The following is a 25,335-nucleotide window of genomic DNA, read 5'->3' as shown; positions in this document are numbered from 1 at the left end:
AACTCATCCAAGATAAAAGCACTTCACAAACAAGTCCTCTTTCATCTGGCTTAATTCTTGTCTCCCCCTTCCCCCTGCCCATCCTGCCACCACCTTTGTCTACTGACAGTCTTCCTTTCATTTTCGTGAATGCCAATCTTTTCTTCTCTCTGCCTCTCAAAAAATGTGCCATCCTTTTGTCAAAAGTTTCACTTCATTCTCTTGCACTCTGACTCCCTCAACACCTTTTATATAATTTACAACCTGTCTAGCTTGGAATCAATTTTGAACCTGTGAATTTACTGCCCATTCCTTGCTTAGCTGTAGGTCTTTTTCTTCCTCTTCTATCACAGATCCAGATTCTTCTCTTCCTTACCTTTTAAGTAGTTTTTTTTACAGCTAATATGCTCTCAGTTTCTATTATATTGTGACCAGCACTGTACTGGATCCTCTTTTGAGTCCCTTTTAAAGAGTTACAGGAGGAAGGAGTAACAGTACCGTGCTTATTTCCTGATGTTCAAATATAGTTAGAAAGCAGAGGAAGTATGATTTCAAGAAGAACAATAAGAATAGGGCTGTAACAGTTTTTTAAAAACAGAAGCAGACTTTTCTTTAAATAAAAGCAAGAAGAACTAGCTGTAATTCATAATGCAGAAGGGACAGAGACAGGTATTTTGGAGTTCTCCCACAAAACCAGGGAATTCATCCACATTGCACAAGCCAGTACTGAATGCAGACTATCAAAGTTGATCACAAAGTGGAAACAGTTTATCTGAATAATGATTACTACAAGAATTACTATGCTGACAAGAGTATCCTGGCAGTTTGCAGACTGAACACATCCTAAAAGAAAGGGGTATAAGGCTAGGAGAAAGGCATAAGACATCTTTTTTTAAGCTGAAAATCTAAATAACATCAGAAGCTCTCTATTTAAGGAGTATGTACATGTGCATACCATATGAAAGGCCTCAAGACACACTTGAAGACAGTTGAATGTAGAAGAGTCAGAACCCTCAATAATAAAACTTTCTCTTTTGGAGTCACCTTTTAAGAAAGAATTATTTCTGTTCTGAGTATCAGTACTTCCAGTGCATTTACTGGATATAAATGACCTATTTTTTCCTCCTGCTGATCAAGAAAGTTTGGGTTGGAGAGGTTAACTTACATGCTATTTTATATGACCTTTCATTAAATCACTGAATGAACTCACACAGTTATTGCATAACCATACATAACCCACTGCTTTGCCCTGAGAGAGCAAAAATAACAGGCTTAATTTCAATAAAGAGTTTCAGGATTCTCTGGAATACCTAGGTCTCTCTATGGAGACAAAGGAAGACAAATTATAATCTTTACTAAACAATTTAAATCTAATGCATGGATACATCAGAACAGTTGCATTAGAAAAATTTACCTTTTCCATAGAAGAACTTGCGGTAATAATATGCTCCAAGATCAATGTGTTCTATGATGTAACGCTTCACTTTCTCTCTGTGAATGGACTGGTTTTCTCTTGGTACTTCCAGAACTGAAACACCAGCATTTGTGCAATGGGAACTCAGAGAGGACTCAAAAGAACAACTTTCACCTGAAGAAAAAGATGCTGAATTTGCCCTAGAAAGTGCAATCCGTCTATCTCCTTCCCCACCAGTTTCATTCCTGAAGTAAGGGCAACTCAATACTAAATCATTGCTTTTCCCATCGCCCTCATCAGCATCTAAATTCTCTTTTGAATTGAGGTCCTCTTTGCTTCCCAAAGGAGATTCACAGTTTCCAGTCTGGCCTGTTGGCATCTGAGTTTGTGACGCAGCTGAGGCCCCAGTGGTGATATTTTTTCTTTTTCCTACATTTACTCTTGTAGCCATTGCTTCATTTATGTTAAACAAAATGCTCTGAACATCATAATGTGCAAAACATTTCTGACAGTTCCAAGAACGAACATTTCTGTCAAGTCTATTATCCAGGTCTGATGAAAACTTAAAAGTTTCATGCTCACTTTTAAGTGTTCGCAATTTTCTAAACAGAGATGTTTCTACTGCTTCTGATTTAAGTCTCCTCTTGAAAGATTTCTCCCTGTCTCGACCAATAAGTAGGGCACTATCCATATAATCCAACCCAGAAATCCTGACAAATTCTCCCTTGGAAATCTGTGCAGCAGCATGTAGACTCGGAGAAACCGTAGGATCACAGTGGAAAAGCTCAGAAAATCCAAAAGGAGCAAGGGTTTTATGTTCAACATTTTCCACTCTGTATCCTCTCAGCATTGCAAAAAAATTTTCTCCAGACAAGCCTTGTCTATCAATTGAAGAAGTACTGCCATATTCCCTGTGAAGAGCTGCTCCAGTATTTGGGTTAACAGCATTTTGGTCTAACACATCTTCAGCATCAATATCACTTATTGTCACATCACTGTTGCTTCTTTGCCTTATGGGATGAAGACCCCTTTGAGGTGAATGAACAAAAAGATCTCCAATTGAATATTTTCCCTCTGTAAATTCCAGTTCTAGCTCTTCTTGCTGTTCATCACTTTGGTCATTTTGTCCATTTGGAAGTACTGAGCCAACACCTTCATAACTGGCTGGAGGTCTGTTTTCCCAAGCAGCTTTACTCAGCTCCTTAGAGCAATCCTTTTTAGGAGGCCATTCAGATACCCTTGCTCGAACACCCATTTTAGGCACAGCTGGTGTACCATTTGTTTGATTACTTTCAGCTTTGCTAGAGGCATTTGAAGAAACAGGAGGACCCATGCTACCATTCAAGGCTTTAAGTTTTCTAGCAAAATAATCGTCAGATTGCATGCTTCTTGACGACTCCCTGAACTTGGAGGAAGTTCTGCTAATCTTGTGCTTATCTTCTTGCAAAGACCTTTGATCACTCATGTCCAGTCAGTGGGAGGGGAACCACTACTATTGCATAAATTTACTGTTACATTTGTTATTACATCGTCTTTTATGGGCCAATAAACTGTGATATAAAAATACTGTTACAGTCTTCCCACAGGTGCAGGCAGGGACCTCAGTGTACCATTTTTGTACACTTTCTATCAGGAGAACAATCTCAAAATATTTCCTTCAGTTCAGATGCATTCAGATCAGTATTAATCCAGAAAATTTTCTTAAATCTGTTCATAAGGAGGAAAAAAAAATAAAAGAGTGTTAAAATGTTTATATTCAGTAGCACTAAGTTTTCACTGTTGCTTGTAAATACATAACACCCCGTGAAACTGGATGGACCTAAAGTGACTTGCTTTCTATCATTTTCATTGGACTCCTTACAACCCAGCAAATGTAGTAATTCCAGTTTTTCACATGATTGCATGGGATGTGAGCAGCTTAAACCTACATCTCTCATGGGCTCCCCAGTACGCACACAAGCAGAATATCAACAGACAATTGTCTCTGCATTCCCTGCAATGCTGCAACTCAGATGCCTACTCTCCGTCTAATCACTGGGATTTGTTTGCATAACATCTAAGACACTTTTTTCCAAGCTTTCTTGAAAATGGTTAATGCACAAAGGAGTGTTGGGGCAGAAAATGTAAATAAAATATATGGAGCAGATAGGACCTTATGAAGAGAGATGTGTTTTGCCCCATTTAAAAGAACATTCAAAGATAAGTAATTGTTCCTCTATTATTAATTCAGTGAATTAATGTATTTCATTTCCTTCCCCTTCTCTCTTCCCAAAGGGAGGTTTACTTACATTCCTCCCTTTGGAGTGCAAACTATCATTTAGCTGTGTAAAACAGTTACAGTTGTTTCTGTTGTATTATATTCCTCTGGTTGGAAAACCAGACTGTTAACTCAGTTATTGTGATAAAGAACGTCTGTTTTCTTCTCTAAATAAGAAAAGATAGTAGCTCTATTGATAAGCCTCAATTTGATTACAAAAATTGGAACTGTTAGGATATAAAAAAACTCTTCAATAGTCTTAAGAATGACCATGACTCATGCTGTGAAGATTCATTTGCAGGCAGAGTCCATCCATTAATCCATTGCATTAAAGGCAGATTAAAACAAGCGACAAGACAGAATGCTGTGTACTTCTTCAGATTTTATTCCTTGAACAAAAATGCCAACATAACAATCTTTTCAGATCCTGCAAATAAGGACAATATGCATTTACCAGTGACTAGAAAGAAGTCAGGTTAAATTAGCTTGGAATACAAGTTCTCCCTTGATTTAAATTACGAGATGAGGTAGTAAGGAGTTCAGAAAATGAGTGTTTTTTATCCAATATTTAATGTGATAAAAATTCCTTGGAGGAGCGAGAGGAAGGATGAGATGAGGGACAAGGGAATAATGTAAATTAAAATGTGACACCTTATTTTTTTGTGCTTGTCAGAAATCAACTGAAATTGTTTGATATAGCAAACTTTAGAACACTTCTGCAGTAATGAGGTAACAAACCCAAGTTAGACTTCATCACTCTCATAATGGCTATGGTTACTATGTGACCAGTAGAAGAAATTGCTGACAATTTCAATAACAATGTATCTCTGCAGCTTACTTTCGCTCCATAGAAATTCCTTGCTGGCCAATGAAGACAATTAAATGGGTTCCTTACAGAAATCCAAAAGATTATTTAAACAAGTGACATATTCAGAGAAATAGCACTTGAATAGTGACAAGTAGGATTTTTAAAAACTGACTTATGAAAGTACTATACAACAAGAAAAATATTGGTCAAAGAATGATAGAATGGTTTGGGTTGCAAGGGAACTTAAAGATTATCTACTCTCAACTCCCCTGGCATGTACAGGGACACTTTCCACTAGACCAGGTTGCTCAGAGCCCTATCCAACCTGGCCTTGAACACTTTCAGGGATGGGGGATCCCATCCTGGACAACCTGTTTGCAGTGCCTCACCACCCTCAAAATGAAGAATTTCTTCCAAATATCTGATCTCTTTCAGTTTAAGACAATACTCATCCAGCCACTACATGCCCTGTAGAAATCCCTTTCCAGATCTCTTGTAGACCCTTTTTAGGTACTGGAAAGTCAGCATTAGGATTCCTAGGAGCCATCTCTTCTCCAGGCTGAACAACCCCAATTCCCTCACAGCCTTTCCTCACAAGAGATGTTCCACTCCCTTGATCATCTTCATGGCCTCCACTGGACGCACTCCAACAGGTCCATGTCCTTCCTGAGCTGGGCAGCCCAAAGCCAGATGCAGGGTTCCAGGTGGGGTCTCACCAGAGCAGAGCAGAGGAACAGAATCCCCTCCCTCCCCTGCTGCCCATGCTGCTTTGGATGCAGCCCAGGACACGTTTGGCTTTCTGGGCTGCAAGCACACACTGCTGGGTCATGTCCAGCTTTTCCTTCACCAATAATCCAAAGAGTTCTTTTCAGGACTGCACTCAGATATGTCAATATGCTTAAAATTTTTGGAGCACAAGTAATTCTGCAAAGTTAAAATAGAAGAAGGTTCCTTGAAAATTAACATGAACAGCTGACAGCTTTTTAATAATTTCTTAGACTCTTCTTTATACCATCATAGAAGTGGAAGGAAACCTTTGCTAAATAAAAACTCTGAAGTTAAACTAAACTATTCCAGAATAATCTTTTCTGTTTCTGTCAGAATATAGAAGAGTGAGAACACACAGTAAGTTTAATTTCACATACTGGGAAAGATATTTAACTTCTTATTAAAGGTTAATTCAATTTTCTTTGAAATTATGGTGAATTACATCTTCTAGCCTTCCTGCCCTTTCCTACATAAAAACCATTCCTAGAAGCCATTTGTTTATGCATTTTAAAATAAAAAATAAATCTCAAAAAAATAGGATAAAATACATAAAAGGCATGAAAAGGCTATCTTGCAAAAATTAAATTCTTTTTTTTCTCTTGTGTTAACCTTTTTTCTACCATAAGCATTTGTGCAAAAGTAGTGAATTTGACCAGGAGCATAATGAAGGCTGAAATGAAACTGGAGATGAGGTGCTAGGAGGCAGAAAGACCCAGCCCACTTATTAACAATCTAAATCCACAATGGTTGGCCTCACAAACATCTGCATTTGTGAAAGGCAGCAAAGAGCCTGAAGGTCACAGGAAAGCAAGACTTTTTTTTTTTTTAATTCTGGTGGTGGTGGTAGCTTAAGTACTTGATGAAGTATGGCCTGAGTATTTTAACAGAGGTACATTGCAAAAGACAATACTTTAATAGAGGATTCATTTTCTTTACAGTGCAAAGCTGGTGTGACAGAAGACTAAAGAAATGCCTGTTTGGAAATGCAGATTGGTATTTTCAGGAAATAGTAATGTTTGAAGAAGTGATGCAATAAATTTAAGATATATTGCTAATTTTTTTTCTTAATCTGAAATTGGCCTAATTGAAAAAAATGTCTGCCTGTTTTTAACATGATTGACCCTTTCTGTAAATTTCTGTAACTCAGTACAGCAGCATGTTCTGGCTGACAGTTGAGTTATGCTGATGGACAGCTCTATAGTTTCATGTTATCTGTTGTTAAGGATTTTCTCTCTCCACAGTAAGACTTTACCAGCTCGCAAATATAGCACTGATGTTGATGCTATTTATTGTAAATCTATTTTTTTGTTGTTGTTGCTGAATTTAATAAACTATTACTTCCACAAAGAACGATGTCAATGTGATCATGAGTACTCTTCTCTTCAGACCTGTACAGCTCTTTTGGTCAAGTTCTTCACTTCCCTCTCTTTTCATCTCACCCTAGCATTGAAGAATGGAATCAATGACAGATAAGGTCAAAAAAGAAAAGCTGGATGCCTACCCTGCTGTTGTGCTCCTGCCAACCCTTCCCACTAAGACTGCTGGATGTTATGCAAATAACTTAAGTTCCTTCCACACAGCTACAAAGACTTCCTTCTGAGCTCAATACAGCAGCTGGTTTGTTAGCTACAGTTACAGTTCTTTAACATGAAATGATTCCAAGTTTCCTGGGGACCTGGATAGGTGCCCAAAAATGTTCCTGTGCCAGTAGCAGAGCAATGAATAAGAACTGTGCTATTGGACTATCCTGTCAAAATGAAGTTGTTTGGTAACACTGCCTCATGTCAGCCTTCATAGATGGAAATGAATTATTTAAGAAATCTTTCTGTGATCATTTTGTTGATCAAGACTTTGGAAATCTGCCCCTGTTATTATGTAATGCTATCATCCTAAAAAAGAATGTATAATTTGGATGAAAGCATTAATCTCTACTATTTATCAAGATGACAATTCTATACACCATGACTCTCAAGCTCAATTAATCTTAAAAAAAAAAAAAAAGGGAAGTGCAATTTGATAAAACAGGAGTACAGGAAGTAATAATATGCCAAAAGCTGAAGTCACGACATTTAATTTGCATTCAATTGGTTCTACACAGCATTTTCTGTGTCTTCCTCCAGTTAGTTTCCAGTCTTCAAAGAAATACATAGTGGTGCAGTAGTGTTATGTATTTGGCCAGTACAGCAGAGCAGCAGCTACACAATGGCCACTTCATGGGAATCTGAAGATTGCAAGAAAATTTTGCACATGCTTTCAAGTCCAATGAAAATGAAGAGTGCAAGGAACAAATGAACATGGTTTATAAACTGCCTGTATTTTCACAGGTTCTAGAAGAGATAACTCACTGAAAAAATCTGCCACAAGATCTGTCACTGAAAAAAAAATAAGTAATTTTTGAAAAATTACAAAATAATAGAAGGAAGCTTTTTTAATTCAAGTTCAAACTTGTCTTTTTTAAAACCAGACTATGTTAGCAAGTGTTCTGAGATTTATGTATTTTAATATCTCTGTTAGCATCTATTTCTTAATGATTTCTTAATAGTCTTCATAGTTCCTAAAAGAACTACCCAATTTTCAGAAGCAAAGCGACAGATCTGTCTGGTTTTCAAGCAATGTTATTTGTGTGTTCAATTCAGAGAATTCTGATCACACTAAACTGTGATATCATATCATATGACAGTTGATTATGATGTCACACAGGAGACATTACTGCAGATAGTAGTATGAAAAAGAAAAATTAGCTCTTCATGATTTTGCCTTTCTTTTCCATGTAAATGTCTTTAGAAAATGATACTTAAGCATAATTGTCTTTAAATAGAATATTTCTTTCAAAGTTTTCCATAGGGCTCAGTGAATATTAAAGAATAACACTAAACTATAATTGAGCCACTTATTCAGAATGCAGCTGTGGAAAATGGATTGGAAATAATACAATAAACAAATTATGAGCAGAGCTCATGGAAAAAAATGGTTCAAATTATTGTACATCAAATTTACAACTAAAGCTATAACTACTACAGTATAAATGGTTACTTCAGCTATGCATATTTCAGATACTTAATTAATTTGCAGACATAGAAAAGAGGCAGAAGAACAATGGGAAGATAGATACTCATTTGACAAATGGAAATACAGGTGAGCTGCTCTGTATTGAATATTTGTTGTACACTTCCTTAGGTATTCTGTATTTCTTTACATTTATAGTCTCTGTGAGTGAAATTTCAGAATAGAAACTGAAAAAAAGATTTTGTTGAAATAACATAGCTACAGAAATGTATCCACAAACAATCATGGGGAGTGGGAGGGAGGGAAGGAGCTATAGCTAAGAGTGACAACAGCCTACATTATTCTCAGTGTTGGTGTAAGACCATCACTTTTCTTAGCAAAACAGTGGAATTGCACTAGTTTTCGACTGGTATACAAGATTGTGGATAAAAAAGAAATAAAAATAAACAAACATACTCTGTTCTTCAAACATATTTCTCTTCTCCAACAAAGAAAATGGCAGATGAACATAAATACTGAGAAAGAGATGTAATAGAACTTTGAATTCCACATCTGTTTGGTGCTGTTCAATGAAAGGTATTTTACTTTTAAGGGAGAGACCTCTCTAGCCATAACTGTTCTCCTTCACCAACAGGCTGAGAAAAATCTCATGACCTTCTACAGAAATAATTGTGTAAGATGTAATAGCAAATAGACCCTTTAAAATGCTAGACTTGTTCATCCTGTGGTCAACATTCCCCACCTGTCTTCTTGGCATTTCCAGAGAAAATATTTTAATAAATCTCACCTTCCAAGTGCTAAATACAAAACACAATACTATGCATCAGTTTGGTTATTTTTAAATATACTGCATCCTTTCAGTGAAAAAAACCAAAAAAGGCCATTACGAAAGACATACTTTCTTCAGTGTAACTCATTATACCGAAGAATATCTGTCACAAAGTTACAGTAGCTTCCTTTTAGCTTATCTTTCATTACTTTTCCTGAATATGTGGTCTTACATATTTTATCTCAATTAATGCTTTGTTTAGCTAAAAAACACAGCTTACATTTTTCATCAAGCAACCTAAGTTATGTCTCAGTGAATATCAGTGTTTTATACAGAGCTGTCACTGACCATAGCCTTACTGTCATTTATTTTAAATCTTCTGTTAGAAATCACCTTCTGTTATTGAAAACTATATTTAGATAAATGTGTGACTGTTTCAGCACTGCATTTTCTTAGAATATTAATACCAATACTCTGTTGTTCCATTAATGCAAGATTTGACAGAGATACATTAAGGCTAACTTGATTTCCAGAACCAACTGGATATCCTCCTATTCTAATAGTTCTTATGCAGAGCTCAACTACAAAACTGGAACTGAAGTTGTATCTTATTCAGGTTGAACCATGTAAAGTAGCAGAGTTTAAACAATAGCAAAACTGCCATTGACAACCACACTGAGAATATTTCATTTGCATTCTTCCAATTCAGTTCAGTTATTTTTAACTGAAATGATGAAACTTAAAATGCAGTAAAGCCTGCAACATAAAATAATTAAGGAAGTAAAAAGGAAACATTTTAACAGGAAGTCTTAGACCAAAGAAGTGTTCCAGAAAAGGCTTGAAAAGATATACATAAATGTTTTTTATATATGTAATTGACCACCTATTATTCCAGGGGGAGGGGACATGCATCAGACTCCTCATAGATTATTATTACTAACAGATACAAATTTTTGACAGTCTTTAATATCTGCAAATAAAAGTTATTTCACCTGTCAGTCAAATTCTGGTATCAGTGAAATTTTTTTTTAAATCTCACACATTCCAAACTCTTTGTTTCCTTTCATTCTTTCCATTCAAGAACTTAGATGTCAAAGGGCAGGAATAACAAAAAAGAACCCAACTTATTGTGTATTAAATAATCTGATTTCTACAGGGAGGCTAAAAAGACATTTACATAGAACCATCCAGTCTGACATTCTAAGACATTTTCCTACTTTAAAGAATTTAAATGTTCCTCCAACATTTCACAGTAATTACAAGTTCCTCATAAATAGATTTATCCTTACAATACTAGCAAAGCAAAATTTTAATTCTAGTTTCATCTTTGAAAATTAAAAATCTTCAACACATAATGATACAGCTATGTCAGAAACAAGATTCATAGAAAAAAATATCAGTCAGCAGATAAATACAAATAACTTTTGCATAATACTTTATATGTTCAGTGTAGTTCAAGATCTTAGAAAGAAAGAAGCAAAAATCTGTTTGCATTAAGTGTACTTTTCCTCAGCCAGTAGATCCAATTCAGTAAGGGAGCTCACATTAGACAAAGCATGAATTATTCTGAAAGGGTAGAGATGACTCATTTTCAGTTATAATACAGAAACACTGCATTGAAGCAAGTTCCAGTCAAGAAGCAACAACAACAAAAAAAAAGTGGTCTTCTCAAGCAAGTTGGACAACATCTGAAACCTCAGTAGAAACAGAACTATCTACAGGCTCAGAAATTGTCAAAAGTCAAACTGTCAGAAGATTGTTGAATTGGTCCTTCCTGCATGAATGTATGCATTCTCATTTAAATTGCATAATCCACAAGGCAGGGACTATTCTTTCGTCCACTGCACAGGATGCCAAACACTACGATAACCCACGTGGTAAACAACAAGTGGACCAAGTCACTGTCAGAGGCAAAGTTTAGAAAGATAAAGACAGGACTCATGCAGATTGCTCGCAGTATTCAAAGACAAATAAAAGAACAACCAACTGTATGTGCACCTGGATAACAACACCAAAAGATAAATACAGCACCCATAAATCGACTAGCAGAAGAGAATACAGAAAGGAGCATATTCATATTGTATGTTGAGAAAGAAATATACATGTGCTGCATTTCAAAACAAACATTTTACCTTCAAGTTCTTAAGAAACATTGGTAAGTACTACAAATGCTGTCTTTTATGCAGTTCTTATAGAATACTGGCAGAAACAAAAAGCAACTCAGTGATTTAGAAGAGCACTGCATTATTTTAAAACAAAGAAAAGAACATATTCTACCTTTTCCCATAATTAGTCACATCAGAAATTATTTCTTTTAATTCTAGCTCAGTGCACAGAATTGAAATTCCAGTTGGAAAGCACTCTGCCTAAGAACAGGTACGGAGAAAACCAGAGGAAAAACCACAAGAAGAAACTTAATAGTAAAAAATGTCCATTTCATAAAAAATCACACTGTAAGAATTTTTGTCCTTACAATATATAACAAATTGCTATAGATGGAATGATGGGATTGAAAAATTAGAAGTAGTTGAATAACATCATTATCTGAATTATCAGTCTTCAAAATTTAAAACTTCATGAATGGAGACAGATTTCTAACTGAAAAATATGCTCAAATAAATTTCTGACAATGCACTAGCACTGTATTTTTGTATTTTCCAATTTTTTTTTTTTACAGTTTTTGGGATATGTATGTCAGGCTGTTCCCACATAGTGCATACAATTGCTTTTGATTATTCTGAAAAAATAGGAACACTGGGGTTGGCACCTCTTTAGCTATCTGAAGAAATGAGTTTTAATTAAAAGTTGATAAGAAAGTAGAGACGTGCTAACATTTTGACTGTTGTTTCACATTCTCAGGTAGAAATTTGGAAGCAGGTTCAGAAGCTGCACAAAGTTGAATAAGGAGTCTAGTATTGCAAAAGGAGATATTGTTCAGAAAGAGAGAACAAGATTGCAAGCTTTGGCTTTTCAGAGTCAGTATGTCACAAAAAAATTATGAGGCAATTCTGCTTTTAAGTCAAGTACAGTGAGGCCCAAAATAAAGCTTTTTCATCCACTCAGTGAAAAGATAAAACAATGCATCTATTAAACAGCTGAGGCTGCCTATTCCATGAAGGAGGTTTCAGATGCTGACACTACTCAAGAAAGTTTTTGAAATGTACAAAGCCATTTTTAGCCAGAACAAGAAAGTTCTTTTACATATTTCCATTATAACTGTGTTTCGCAGTAAAAATGCTGTTCAGGCAGGAGCACTGATTAAGCCTGCCATGAGTTTGTCTATCAAAGGACTTCAGTTTCTATTGGGGTTTTTCTATTAGAAAGGATCATACCAAGCTAATACCGGTCTTTCTAACACATTGCAACATCTGGGCTAAGAGGGAATCAGAAAGTGGATAAACACAGTTTTAAAAGTTCAAGTTAATTCATTTCTAGAGGAAAAAATTGCTTGATTCCACTTCACTTCTAAAGCAAAGGAGATTTTGAATAATCTCTCCCATTGGAAAAATTCACAGCAATGAAAAAGACCCAAAACCGCTGTCTATGACAGCAGAGAAACACTGCCTGTGACAACTCAAAACATTCTAATGTTCTAGCTAAGAGGTCCTAACTGTTCCCTAAGAAGTATGGAAGCACATTCTAAGGAAAAAAGAGAAACAAAGCTAAGATTTCTCTTATGTTTCCAAGAAAGTAAAACAGGAAATAGGTTTTCCGTCATGTCATTTGGCAGTAGAGTGGCTCTGGTATCGCAGTTCTGAATTATTTTTAGTATTAATGAAAGAAGTGGTTGATTAAATTAAAATAAGTTTTAAAAAATAGCATGAGATGACATTGTTTTTTATGGAAACTGGTTTAGTTTGACCCTGATTCTTTATCAGCTGGCAGGAATTGTGAGGTAGTACAAACTGGTAATATTACTGACCAGTTTTTGGAACCTTAGCTTCAAGCTGACTGAGGATTTGGAGTTTCAGATGTCAGCAAGTAATTTCTCAGGTACTTCTGCATCACTGTAGAGCTATAAAATGTCACTTCCATCACTGTGCATCAAGATATTTTTTTAAAACTTGTATTTTGAGAACAGAGGTATCACCTTTTTCCATCCCTCCTCTCAGAAACAAAAGAGCAGGAGTTTCATATAGAAAGAAAATACGCTGAAATCTATGATGACCGTAATGCACTTGATTCATACAATCTCACTACAAAAAAACCCCTATTTTGTTCTTAATTTTACACTGCAAATTTGGAAAGCAGATTTAATAATATTAACAATATACATTAAATATTTTGGCAGTTACTAAATAGCTTGGTAACTTGTGTCCACATGACATTACCAAGCACATGCAGTTTGGCCTGGACTACCTGGCACTGAACAACTCAGCTTGGGCAAAAAGGTGCCTCTCTGAGACAGCCACCACGCTTTAGGCTGGTTGTTTCCACAGCTTTGTACAGTAACTGCTCTTCTTATGATGAATAGAATCTTTTTACATAATTCCAGATATAAACAGAAGAACAGTAGCTGGAGTGAGTGGGTTGTTAGCAGAATATTGTTCTTAATTTTTCATCAGTCCACTCAAATTTGACACAACTTGATAGCAATAAAATGTCACTGCTATCTGTTCAGTGATCATTTGATATTCATCTCGAAACAAATTGCTGTTAAGCTGAAAAACTTGTTCTCAATGAGACTTAAAATGGCTATAATTGAAAATAATTTTGTTAAAGCTTTATGTCAACTTTTTGGAACACCTCCTTCTGCTTCCTCCTCAAATTAAAAAAGAACAAACAACAAAACACAAAAACAACCAAACCCACCCCAAACAATAAGATTGCATTATCATTGTTCTACAGATTTGCTTCAGTTTACTAAGTTAAAGCACATGTCTGAGAACTTTCTGGAGTTGTCCTGTTGAGAAAATATGCATTTTCATTTTAAACAGGAAAAAAAAATTGTCTTCAAAAATACATCTTTCAAATATTCTGAGTCAGAGAGACAAGATCTCATTTTTTCTAGATTGGAAAGAAGACACCTTGTTGTATATATGTATTTTCCAGACAAAGTCACCATCACGACTGCTGTTAAGGAATGCAGATTCAGAGTTGTATTCCTTTATGTTAGAGATACATTACGGAAATGTCTATAAGCCTTCTTTGATTCTTAGCTGCAAGCCACCATAAACATGCTGACATCTTCCTAATTTTACTGCTTTATGATAAAGAGATAAAAGGCAAACATTTTTGAAAATGAAGTCTTGCTTTAAGGTGACTTACTAACATGTTCAATAATCAGTAATTTACCTTTAAACAGATCTCTTTAAACAGCTCTCACACTAAGAAATAGCACTATTAGGAACCATGAAAAACATAACTGTGGTCCACTTTTGGGAAGCATGGGAAAAGTTAGATTTAAATTCATATTCATCTGAAATGGTTTGCTTTTCTAGGGCCAATTTTGTTTTAACTTTTGCTTTTAAAATTCTGATTACCTAACACCCCATCCAATAAATCAGACACTGAATTTTATATTTGATTTATCAAGTTCTGCTCCTTATGTAAATGAAAGCATTCAAATAGGAGGGTATAATTAACTGATCCAAAGTGTTCACACACAGGCAGAGAAATGCAGCGTAGGCATTGTAAAAAATCTGCCTCTGAATTTCATTATTGGTTTGGATTTAGCACAAAGTTTCAGGTCAGCCAACAAACTGTATATCATTTATACAGACCACACATTTCTGGAACTGTGTTTTTACTTGCTGTCAGTGCATATCTCCCTCGTTTTTGAAGCATATTTGCATTATAGAAACTACAGATCTATTTCAAAATCCAAATTTAGAAAGGAACAATCACATTTGCCATATTTCTGACTGTTAGAAAGCTCGTATTAAATTACAAAAGAAACTACACATTTGACATATAAACTATCTGAATGGCATTCTCTCTCCTTCCCCATACACACTCAACTACTTACCAGTAAAACCCATATCTTACTTTTCCCCAAAATACAGATGATTATCATATAAATATTATTTTCTTTATAACCTAAATAACCTTTATAACTGACTGCATATTTTCAACAAATTATGAATTGCTTAAAAAGGGTCTCAGCTATTCATGTCAACATTATGTATGATCTTTTAAGAAAAATATCCTTACCTAGAGCAATTCATAATGTGAGTGATTTTAACTATTATTCTAGAATCTGCCCAGCTAGCTTTTCTAAATTCAATAAATGTACACGAAGATTAAAAAAAAAGCCAAATCTTGAGCAAAATATCCCAAAGCCACAGTCTCATGAATGACTATTTCAACACATAGCACCATTAACCAGGCTGTCCCTATTTCACTGGGAAGGTTTTTTTAATGCATATTTATATTTCAAAAACAAATAGCATGGGTATAGTTTCCTTTCCATTTAAGGAAAGGTACACCTGTATGCCATGTTTGGTGCATAACACCAGGAAGTGTTTGCCTCTCGTGATGTGGTTCCCATCCATATTTATTCCAGTGTGCTTCTCCACTTCCTCTTTTCTCTATTTCCATATACTTGGCACCATGTATTCACCAAATCATACCCAATTCATGCAGTATTGTCCATCTCAATCCATATGTCTATCATCCTCCATTCAAGGAGCACAAACCAGACAAGTGAATATGTGTTAGCCTCATGACACTCTTTGGCCTAGAATGGGAGTGCTCACAGATAACCCTTATTCAGGCACAGCTAGGCAGAATGAAAACAGGCCAATAAGGTAAAATACGATGCTAGGCAAAGCTAGGATGCTAATGGTTCTCATCAACCATTTATTTAATTTGTAGGCACTTGCAGAGATTGCAAAACCAGCAGCTTTGCTTATCACCAGTCAAAAGCTCCACTCCATGTTCTTTCTCTTTTCCACCCAAAACAATTGGTTTCTGCTCACTGACCGCTAAAACCATCCCGAATCCAAATCCTTGTTCAAAATAGTCTGCTATCAAGGAGTGATCTGCTAGGTCCTGGCAAGTTCAGATTCCTAAACCATCATGAAAGGAAAAGAAACATCCTATATCATTGTCTTCATCCAAGCCCATTTCTTCCTCTTTTATAAATATCATTTTCCTTGTCCTTTCCAGGGTCTATTATTCTGACAAAAGTCCGGCTTTCCAACACAGCATTTAAGTTCATCTGACTTTAAAGCATGTCTTTGCTGTAGCATTATCGAGAAATACTCACTTTGGGTTCTATTTAATTCTGCCATTTTTCTATTCATTCCCTCCCTGAATGTTTTGTCCTCTTTGATATCACTATTACTCCTCTACTGTCACTTCCTGTATGTCAATATTTTTCTCCTCCTCAGTATCTTTCTAAAGTTTCATCAATCCTTTCTTTTCTCCCAGGACATACCTTTTTGGTATCCAAGTCAGTCAGTTGAGACGCTGTACAACAGTACTTGAATCAGTTACCTCAGTTTCCTTTATCCTTCCCAAGAGACTAGGAAAGCTGTGGGATTTCTTTTTAAATGTTCACTATGATGTACGACTACTTAAATACTTCTTTTCCTCTGAATAAGAAGGGTCTGTACCTACACTCAACAGTTAATACCATGTCTTACTCTTAGGTGATAATCCATTCCTCCACCTCCTGTCAAAAACATGGCAAAACAAATATGCACTTCAATATGTTCTTAAAGTCAGCAAATTATCTAGTTCAAACAATAGCCTAGAGAAGATTCCAATGAACAAAACCCTTCAGAGAATACTCTGTCATCAATCTTGTCAATTACAAAAATAAGTAAACAAATAAGGTCCTAAAGTTCACAAATTATGTATTTTTAGCATAGATAAACAAAGACAAGACCATAAAGAGGAAAACAAAATATATAGTAACCTTTGTGGTCCTATATAATGCTTTTTAAAACTAGAATTATTTTTTAATAATCTTTTTCATTTTTCAGCTATTAGTTTTAGAGGAAATATAACAGAGATGTATAGCCTTTGTTTTAAAAAAACCTGATTATTAAATACCCTCATAAACTCATTAAAGCTACTTGAAAACGTTAAATTAATATTTGAGTTTAAACACAGGTTGCTACTTAAAAACTTCAAAGATACATATCAAAGCCATGAAATAACTAAAACAAATGTTTTAGTTCCCTCATGTATGAGGGAAAAAACCCAAAAACACTTGTATCCAGGATAACAAATACCTGTTCTTGATCAAAGTATTTCATGAACACCAGAACTCATCTGGAAGCTAAAATGAAAATGCCAGATTATTTTGCCACACCTTCCTGCAAAAGTGTGTGACCATTTTTCCTTGGATTACCAGGTTTTCATTCTGTTCCTCATTTATGTCTTCAAGATTCACCCTGTTCTTCAGGGTACCTGAAGAACAATTGGTCTTGCTATTAAAGACTGAGGCAAAGAAGGTATTGAGTACCTCAGTGTTTTCCTCATCCTTCGTCACTAGGTTTTTCCCTACTCGCAACAAAGGCTGGAGGAAGAACCTTAATGTAAGAGCTCTTTTTACATTTGGTTCTCAAACAAGTTATAAGTCTAAGGAGCATTTGCCAAACCTCTTAATTTTAAATAAATTTAGTTGTTCAAGCAGATATCAGCAACATTTGTAACTGAGTTAGAAAAAAGCACGTTAGTAAAGAAACACACAAAAATTGAATTCAATTTGCTGATATACAATTAATTGTTCGTACACACACAATGACTCTACTTTTGAATTAAACAGGATTCAATGCATGATGCAAACTGCTTTGCACATAAAAAAAAAAGTTGGGTGAAACTACTATAGTAGAATACTGTGCTTAAGCTAAACAAGACAGGCATTATTTCCATTGAACTCCACAGAACCCCAGTGACAGTGTGAAGTAACTGGGGAATGAGTACTCATTAACATAAAAATTCTGAGTCCACTGGAGAAAAGCAGCTTTGTGGAAACTATAGTACCAAACTACAAATACAGAAAAAAATTATCTAATAGTGCTACACAGTATAACACAGCAAACATCTTCCTACCCTGAAATACTCAGAGAAAGATATTAATTTGAGTTTGATTTGTTTTGGTACTGTTAGGGTTGGGGTTTGTGTTGGGTCTTTCTGTTTGTGGGTTGGTTGGTTTGCTTTTTTGACGGGAGGGCTGTTTGATTTTTGTTTTTAGAAAAAAGATTATTATTATTATTAATTAGAAAATTAGTACAGTCTGTTCAGCATACAGCTTGCCTTCTAAGCAACATTTTAAGCTATGCATTCCTGTTTTGTTGCAATATCATTTAGATTCCAGTAAGAAATAAGCTCTCAAGTCTCTATGTAATACCAGAAAGCAAATTAAATCTTAGTGGATTTACAAAATAGAACCTCAGTAATCAATGTGCCAGTGAAATACTGAAACTACCAAGCAACTGGCTACTATGAAGTGGGAAGGCATCTAGAGGAAAGTTGGCCTCCTCCACCCTCACTAAATACAGAAACACTTAGAAACTAAATTGTTCACAAATAAGAAAACCAAAAAATCTTCACAGCTATAGCTATAATCAACATCTAATAATTATAGACAAGACAACAGAAGCAGATTCAGAGTCTGGGCAATGGACATGTAGGAGACATTTTGCTGGAAATGTTTGCTTCCAGAGAAGGAATGAATACTACTTGACAGACCACATATGTGGTCAACCAAAAGATTTTTTTTAAATATGAATCAGAATCAAAACCAGATGTCTTCTGATTCAATTAACATGCAGACTTCTTAAAAGTTGAATAAAGAAAGTACTATGTTATAGAATAAAGCAAGTATGAATTATATATTACAAAGACATCCACAGAACACACGCAGACTCTTCTGTCCTGCTTTTTAAAGACATTTTTAATAAGGTGATGCAAATTAAAAGTGCTTTAAGAAACCAAACAACTCACCCCCAATCCATCACACAGACAGCCTTCACAGAGGGTATTGGATACCACTAAGGCCTTTTTCCAGAGCCTCTGTTTTTCCAGTTCTATGGAACAAGGTAATTTGACAACATTCTGTAATTTAAACATAGAGAAACATCTGTTTACACTGGGCTTAGTTCTGCTTCTGCTACCTAGAGAAGATGAGTGAAAAAGGATTTTAGTAAAATCTTCACTGCGCAGTATACCCAACATAGCTGGGCAGTTTCTGGGCTGAACACCTCAAGTAAATACACCGTGCCAATAGGACGGAGCATCAAGGTGGTAACAACTGATTCTAAGAAAAGGAAGTTGCTGTCTGCATGCAAATCAGCACGGTTATCAAGAGTTAAAAAGAGACAGAAAGTACATTCTAGTCCAAGCCGACACTTATAAGTCAATAAGAGTAATTTTAAAAACTACATCTGTTAGTTAGAAAACCTAATCTGTATGTTAACATTTGAGGCACAGAGCTGGAAGAAGGTGAGGAAAACCTTTTGTCCTCCTTATCACCCATCCATTGATCTTATAGCCAGCACTGAGAGGTTAGTATGAGAAACTGATTTTTCTTGCAAAAGAAAGCTAAACAAATAAATAAACAAATAACCCAACCAAGTTTAGTTAAGATTTTTTCACCCAGCACTACAGTAAAAGATGGAAAAGAAAAAATCCCAAAATAATTTCAAATCAACCAGAGGAGTGAGGCATTAATACTACATCATCCACTTCACCTTGATATTCACAAAGAAAAGAGATGAGAGACCAGGAAACCCAAAGCTTCCAACAATGAAATAATTGCTTTAGCACACAGTTCTAGAAGATATGCACACAACCTCATAGTACACACATACCTAAAACAATGGAGAATTCTATTTTAGTTTCCTGTGTGAACTTAATAACAAAAAATACAAGGGCAACAGAAATACAAATATAGAGGTTCAAGGCAAAAGTAATCCTAATAAAATACACTTGTCAACTACAACATAATTACAGGACACAGTTTGTCAATTTTTATATTTTCACAATTACTTCTTTAAAGAGACACACTGCTAATACACACACACAAAAGATCACTTAAAAATACCCTTCATTTTAATTCTCTAGCTACACAAAATGTCAATCCCAACAACTTCTAGTGGTAACAATCCTATGATAGAGCAAATTTCCTTCCTAATTCATCCAGTAATATCATATTACATCAACTTGAAATCTATCATGGTTACAAACACTAACTCATTTGAAAAAAACGAAGTATTTCAATTGCTTATATCTAGTTTAGGAACAGTGTTTTTAAGTCAAACCATATGAAATGCAAAGTCAGGGAGAACCTAAGTTTACTAAGTCTAAAAGTACTGTAAATTCTGGCTGCCCTGGAGACAAAGTTAGCTCAAACATATTCAGCTGCCATATAATACACACTTCCTCCTGCTCAAACAAAGCTACCAACTGCCAAATGTTATCTAATAATTAGCATGTGTAAAGCAAAAGGGCTGGATTATGCCCCCAGTTTATCTGTCCTTAGAAAATAGTTTTGAATTAAACCTGCATCCCACTCCAACCTTCAAAGCTCTAAAAACAAGGCTTGCCAAAGAGAATAAAACAGGCAAAAAAACCCCAAAGAAATCTATTTACAGGTATATTCTATATTCCAAAAACATGCAGGAAGAAATTCCTAAACATTCTCCTCTTTAAAAAAAAAAAAATCTTACTTTAAGGCAAGATGCAAATAGAGACAAAAATCAAAGTCACATTCTTTGTATCTGGTTTCTAAACACAATACAGCAATAACACCAATCCCTAAGTAAGGGAAATTAAGTAAATATCTGTGAATGGTGATATGGAGCCAACTGAAAAATAAAGAAAGGCAAAGTAGAAATAGTCTATCTAATCTGTCAGTCACCCAAACATAACTGTTACCATCATTAACAATAACAAAGATCACTTTTCTATAATCTCCAAGAGACAAATGACAAAAGGAAGGATGTCACATACAGAAATGTCTCAATTTCTCTTTTCTTCTAAGGAGTTAGCATATATGCTTAACAAAAAGTACATGAAATGGAAATATGTGTTCCCATCCCCCTTAAAAAAAACACTTCAAAAATGTTTACAAATTTAGTTTATATTTTTGAGAAAATTTTGCTGCAGTGGAATTTGATCTTCAGCCTTTGATGGCATGTAGCCTTGCCCTTCCTGAAGTCCAAAGGAGTTAACGTCACTGGTCTTAAGTATGACCAAAAAGCCTTAAGAAATTTCAGGAATATTTTTTTCTTTTTTATTTATTTTTAAAGTATTATTTCTTTCCATCCATTTCACTTTCTCCTATTTGCAGTAAGACAAAACAGAAAAACTGTATACAAGCAGACACTAGATGAAGTGGAGGACCTGGGAAAAGTTTGTATTCCTCCTTCCCTCTCCTCACAGGCTGCCATGCAAGACAAAGTACACACTCCATTCACAGGGAAGAATTTGACAAGGCAGCAAATCAGGTTACTAGGCTAAATGACAGAAGTGAGATGGCAAAACAAAAGAAAAAAAATACAAAGAGAAAAAAAGCCTAACAGCTAAGAACTATGAAGTATTTGAATGATATTCACAGTAAATTAACAGCTTTTTAGAGGACCATAAAAGATAATTAAGAGTACTTGTAGGGTTTCTATTTTTGAAACTAGATGCTTCCTCCCTTCTTGCCCCCTTCCTCCCCCTTCAACTTTGCAAACAGACAGGGCTCAGAGTGTGCTGGTTAATAACCAGACCAGGTCAGCCTGCAAGAGATTATTTTAAGCTGTCTGCATTTTTTTAGATAGGAGTGGATGTGACAGGCTACCAGAAGATCAAATATAACAAGAGGTCATTTGTATCATATTATCAGTATTTTAAGACTAAAATTTACTGAAAACAAAAACTTAGACCTTGCATAGACAGGGTAAAATTTATTACAGCACAGCCAGTTCCACAAAATTCAAAGCTCACATGGATTTCTTAGACAATCAATTCTGACCCTGAAAAATGCTTCTAAAACCTCATTAAATCTTCTCCCCTCCTAATTAACTGAGACTGGAAAATATTCTAATGTCTATTGACCTCTACATAAGCTCACTAACCAAGGAATGAACGACCTGGACATTTTCCCTACAACTTGATTAAGAAAGAGCTGCAGGTCACCTTGACTTCATCTTTTAATTAATGGAATTAATCAATGTGTTCTAGTTTTTTTTCTGCTCACAAAATATACATCAGTTTCTTCCCTTCGCCTATGATCCCAGAATCATACAGAGTCTTTGAGGTAGGAACAGACCACTGGAGATTTTCTACCCCAACCCCCTGCTCAAAGTGGTTCACATAGATTAGTTGCTCATGGCCATGTCCAGTCAGGTTTTAAGTATCTTCAAGGATGGAGAATCCACAACCTCTCCTGTAAAACAGTTCCAGAGCCCAACCACCCTCATAGTAGAAGCTTTTTCTTATGTTCATATGGAATTTCATGTATTTCAAATTACACACATGGCCTCTTATCCTGTCACTGGGCACCACTGAAAAGAGCCTGGCTCCATCCTCTTTTCACTCTCCTCCAAGAATTTATGCACTGATGAGATCCCCCTGAGCTTTCTCTAGGCCAAACAGTTCCAGCTCACTCAGCATCTCACTGTATGAAAAACACTACAGTCCCTTAACCTTCTTTGTGGCCTGCACTGGATGCTTTCCAATATGTCCTTATCTCTCTTGTACCAGGAAACCCAGAATTGCACACAGTATTCCAGGTGTGGCCTCACCAGTGCTGCCACAAGGACTCTTTACTGGCTCATGTCCTGCTCACTGTCCTCCCAGACCTCCAGGTCCTTTTCTGCAGTGCTGTTTGCAGGTGGCTGACCTCCAGTACGTGCTGGTTCTTGGGTTCATTTCTCCCCAGCTGCAGGAATTGGCATTGTCCTTTTTTGAATTAGGAACGTTCTTCTCTGACCACTCCTCATCTTGTTGAGGTCCCTCTGGATGGCAGCTCAACAACCTGGGATATCAAACACTCCTCCTGGTTTTATAATATCAGGAAACTTGCTGAGGGTGTGCTCAGTCCCAGCAACAGGATCACAGAACAAAGACATTAAACAGTGTTGAACCCAGTTTCAGTCCCCAGGGTACACCACTGGCCTCCCACGGGAGCTAGTGCTGCCGATCACAACCCTCTAAATTTGGCAGTTCAGATAGCTTTCAGTCTATTTCACTATCAAGGCTACCTTCCCTCATCCACCAAGCCTGTCATTTCATCATAGAAGGATATCAGGTGGGTTAAGTAGAATTTTCCATGCTTCAATTCCTGCTTACTACTCCCCGGCATTCATGCATCTGGAAAGACCTTCCAGGATCACTTTGTCTATCACCTTCACAGGGACAAGCAAGGCTTATTTATCTGTACTTCCCCAGACTCTCCTTGTACATAGTCTTTTCTCCAGTCCTCAATAACCTCTCCAAATTGCATGACCTTTTGAAGAAATCAAGAGTGCTCTCACACTGACATCAGTCATCTCCATCAGTATTCATAGGTGCATTGTACCAAGTCCCATGGACTTCTTTATGCCCAGTTTGTTTAAATATCCCTTAATTTAATAACCCTCCACTGAGGGTAAGTCTTCCTTGCTCCACACTGTCAGGGATTTTGGAAGGCCGGTCTTACCAGGGAAGACTGAAGGGGAAACTGTGTTGAACACTTCAGCCTTTTCTGTGTCTGTTGTCACCAGATCCCCTACTCCCCTATCAGTGGGCTCACATTTTCCCTAGCATCCTTCTACTCCTTATGTACTTGAAATAAGTTTTTCATTGCCCTTCACATCCTTCAACAACTTTAATTCCAGAATGGTTTTGGCTCTCCCAGAACCATTTTCAAATTCTTGAATTTTTTTTTCATTTATCATTTTCCCATGCTGTTCCATGTTCTGTTTCTCCAATTTTCTCTGAGAAGTCTCTCCTTCACATATGCATAACTTTTTTTTCCAACTTTCTCACTCATCCTGCACAGATCTAGCAGTAACCAAAAACAAGCTCATGTTTTTGACTCATTTTGCAATTTATCTTCAAAAGTATTTGCATTAATTCTTAATTATTTCAAATATTTTATTAGAAGTCTTTTTCTGTATGAGCCAGAAACAAAGGATTTCAATTAAGATAATTTGTAAGCCTTCACTGTAAGATTTCAATTAAGATAATCTGTAAGCCTTCACTTTGTCTAAAACAATAATACAAAAATCATTTTACTGAAATAAGATTACATTAATTAAGGAATCAGCATAGTTTGCATCCTTTCCTCCCTCCCTCGTAACAACGTCTTTTCATTTCTTTTTATTTTCTTATTAAGACATTTTGTTGGTTTTTTTACATCTATTTAGTTAGCACCAGTGGCACATCAGCCTCTTCCTCAAAGAAAAAAAATAAATACTACATTGGCTGAGGGCTAGGGAAAGAAAGCTTAACACTCATTTCTCCCTTTTTTTTTTTTTTTTAATTAGCAGTCTCTTTCCCTTCTAAGACTCATCACTCTTCAGTTCTTCATCCTAACTATCCTACCCAACCTGCCAATATTCCCTCCTTTTCCCCCTACTCCCTCTCCAAAACAGCTAACCCAAAATGCACGTTAGTAAGCTCTTCCATTTTATTAACATGCATGTTATTTTACCTTGAATTCTAATTTGGAGGACCTCACTAACACTTTTGCTTATTGTTATCTCTTTATTATGTAGAGTGATATAGCATTTGAAGAAGTGAGAGAGTCCTACTTCTTTCCAAGCTCCAGTAAGCTAAATGGAAATATCCAAACACATATCTTTCCAGAACCACAGACTTTGTGTGGCACAGGGCAGAGAGACATAACATAGCATAGATATTTTTTTGGCTCACTGCCTTTAGGAACCAAAACAGCCTTCTCCCTGAACTGATCAGTCCTGCCAGATTTGTGGCAGTCAGAAGAGAACCAGACTGGGAAGACCAACTCTGCAGATTGGTATTATTTTACCAACACAAACAAACAACCCATAGCAGTACTAGGATTTTGTAGTATGTGATCCAATAACTTTTAAGCAAAACATTGGTTCACTTACCCTACAACCTTTCCACTTAGGTGGCAGATGGCAGAACTATTAAGACTATGAGCCATTCTAAAACTGAAGCACACATACCTTGTAAGATAAAAGCAGATTGATATTTTATTTATACCTAAGTATATTTTAATTCTTCTTACAGAGGAAATAAAGGATAACAATTTGGAGATTGAAGAGGTGTATTTGAGACATCAAACACCATACAGAATTACTGAATATATTACATTGCTATTGGCAAAAATGGTATATGCCTATCAGCATTCCTAGCTAGTTATTTTTCACTTACTGGTTGGAGCTAAAATTCCATCATCAGTCCCGCATCACATCTGGAGT

At 36.0% G+C, this 25,335-nt stretch overlaps 1 protein-coding gene across 4 annotated transcripts in view; it reads right to left on the bottom strand.

Moving 5' to 3' along the window:
• The window catches only part of SIPA1L2 (signal induced proliferation associated 1 like 2), a 129,139-nt gene that overhangs the window by 74,408 nt on the left and 29,396 nt on the right, over positions 1–25,335 (bottom strand). For all 4 annotated transcript variants that reach the window (XM_053973596.1, XM_053973597.1, XM_053973598.1 and 1 more), the window contains exon 3: positions 1,394–3,100. In XM_053973596.1, the coding sequence (XP_053829571.1) occupies positions 1,394–2,858 (1,465 nt within the window). In that variant the 5' untranslated portion in view covers positions 2,859–3,100. The remainder of the gene's footprint in view (positions 1–1,393; positions 3,101–25,335) is intronic.

The sequence above is a fragment of the Vidua macroura genome, chromosome 3, assembly GCF_024509145.1.
Source record: "Vidua macroura isolate BioBank_ID:100142 chromosome 3, ASM2450914v1, whole genome shotgun sequence".
In the NCBI taxonomy this organism is placed as follows: Eukaryota; Metazoa; Chordata; class Aves; order Passeriformes; family Viduidae; genus Vidua; species Vidua macroura.
Note: the sequence above shows the minus strand (reverse complement) of the source record. Positions and strands in the feature narration are given on the sequence as shown.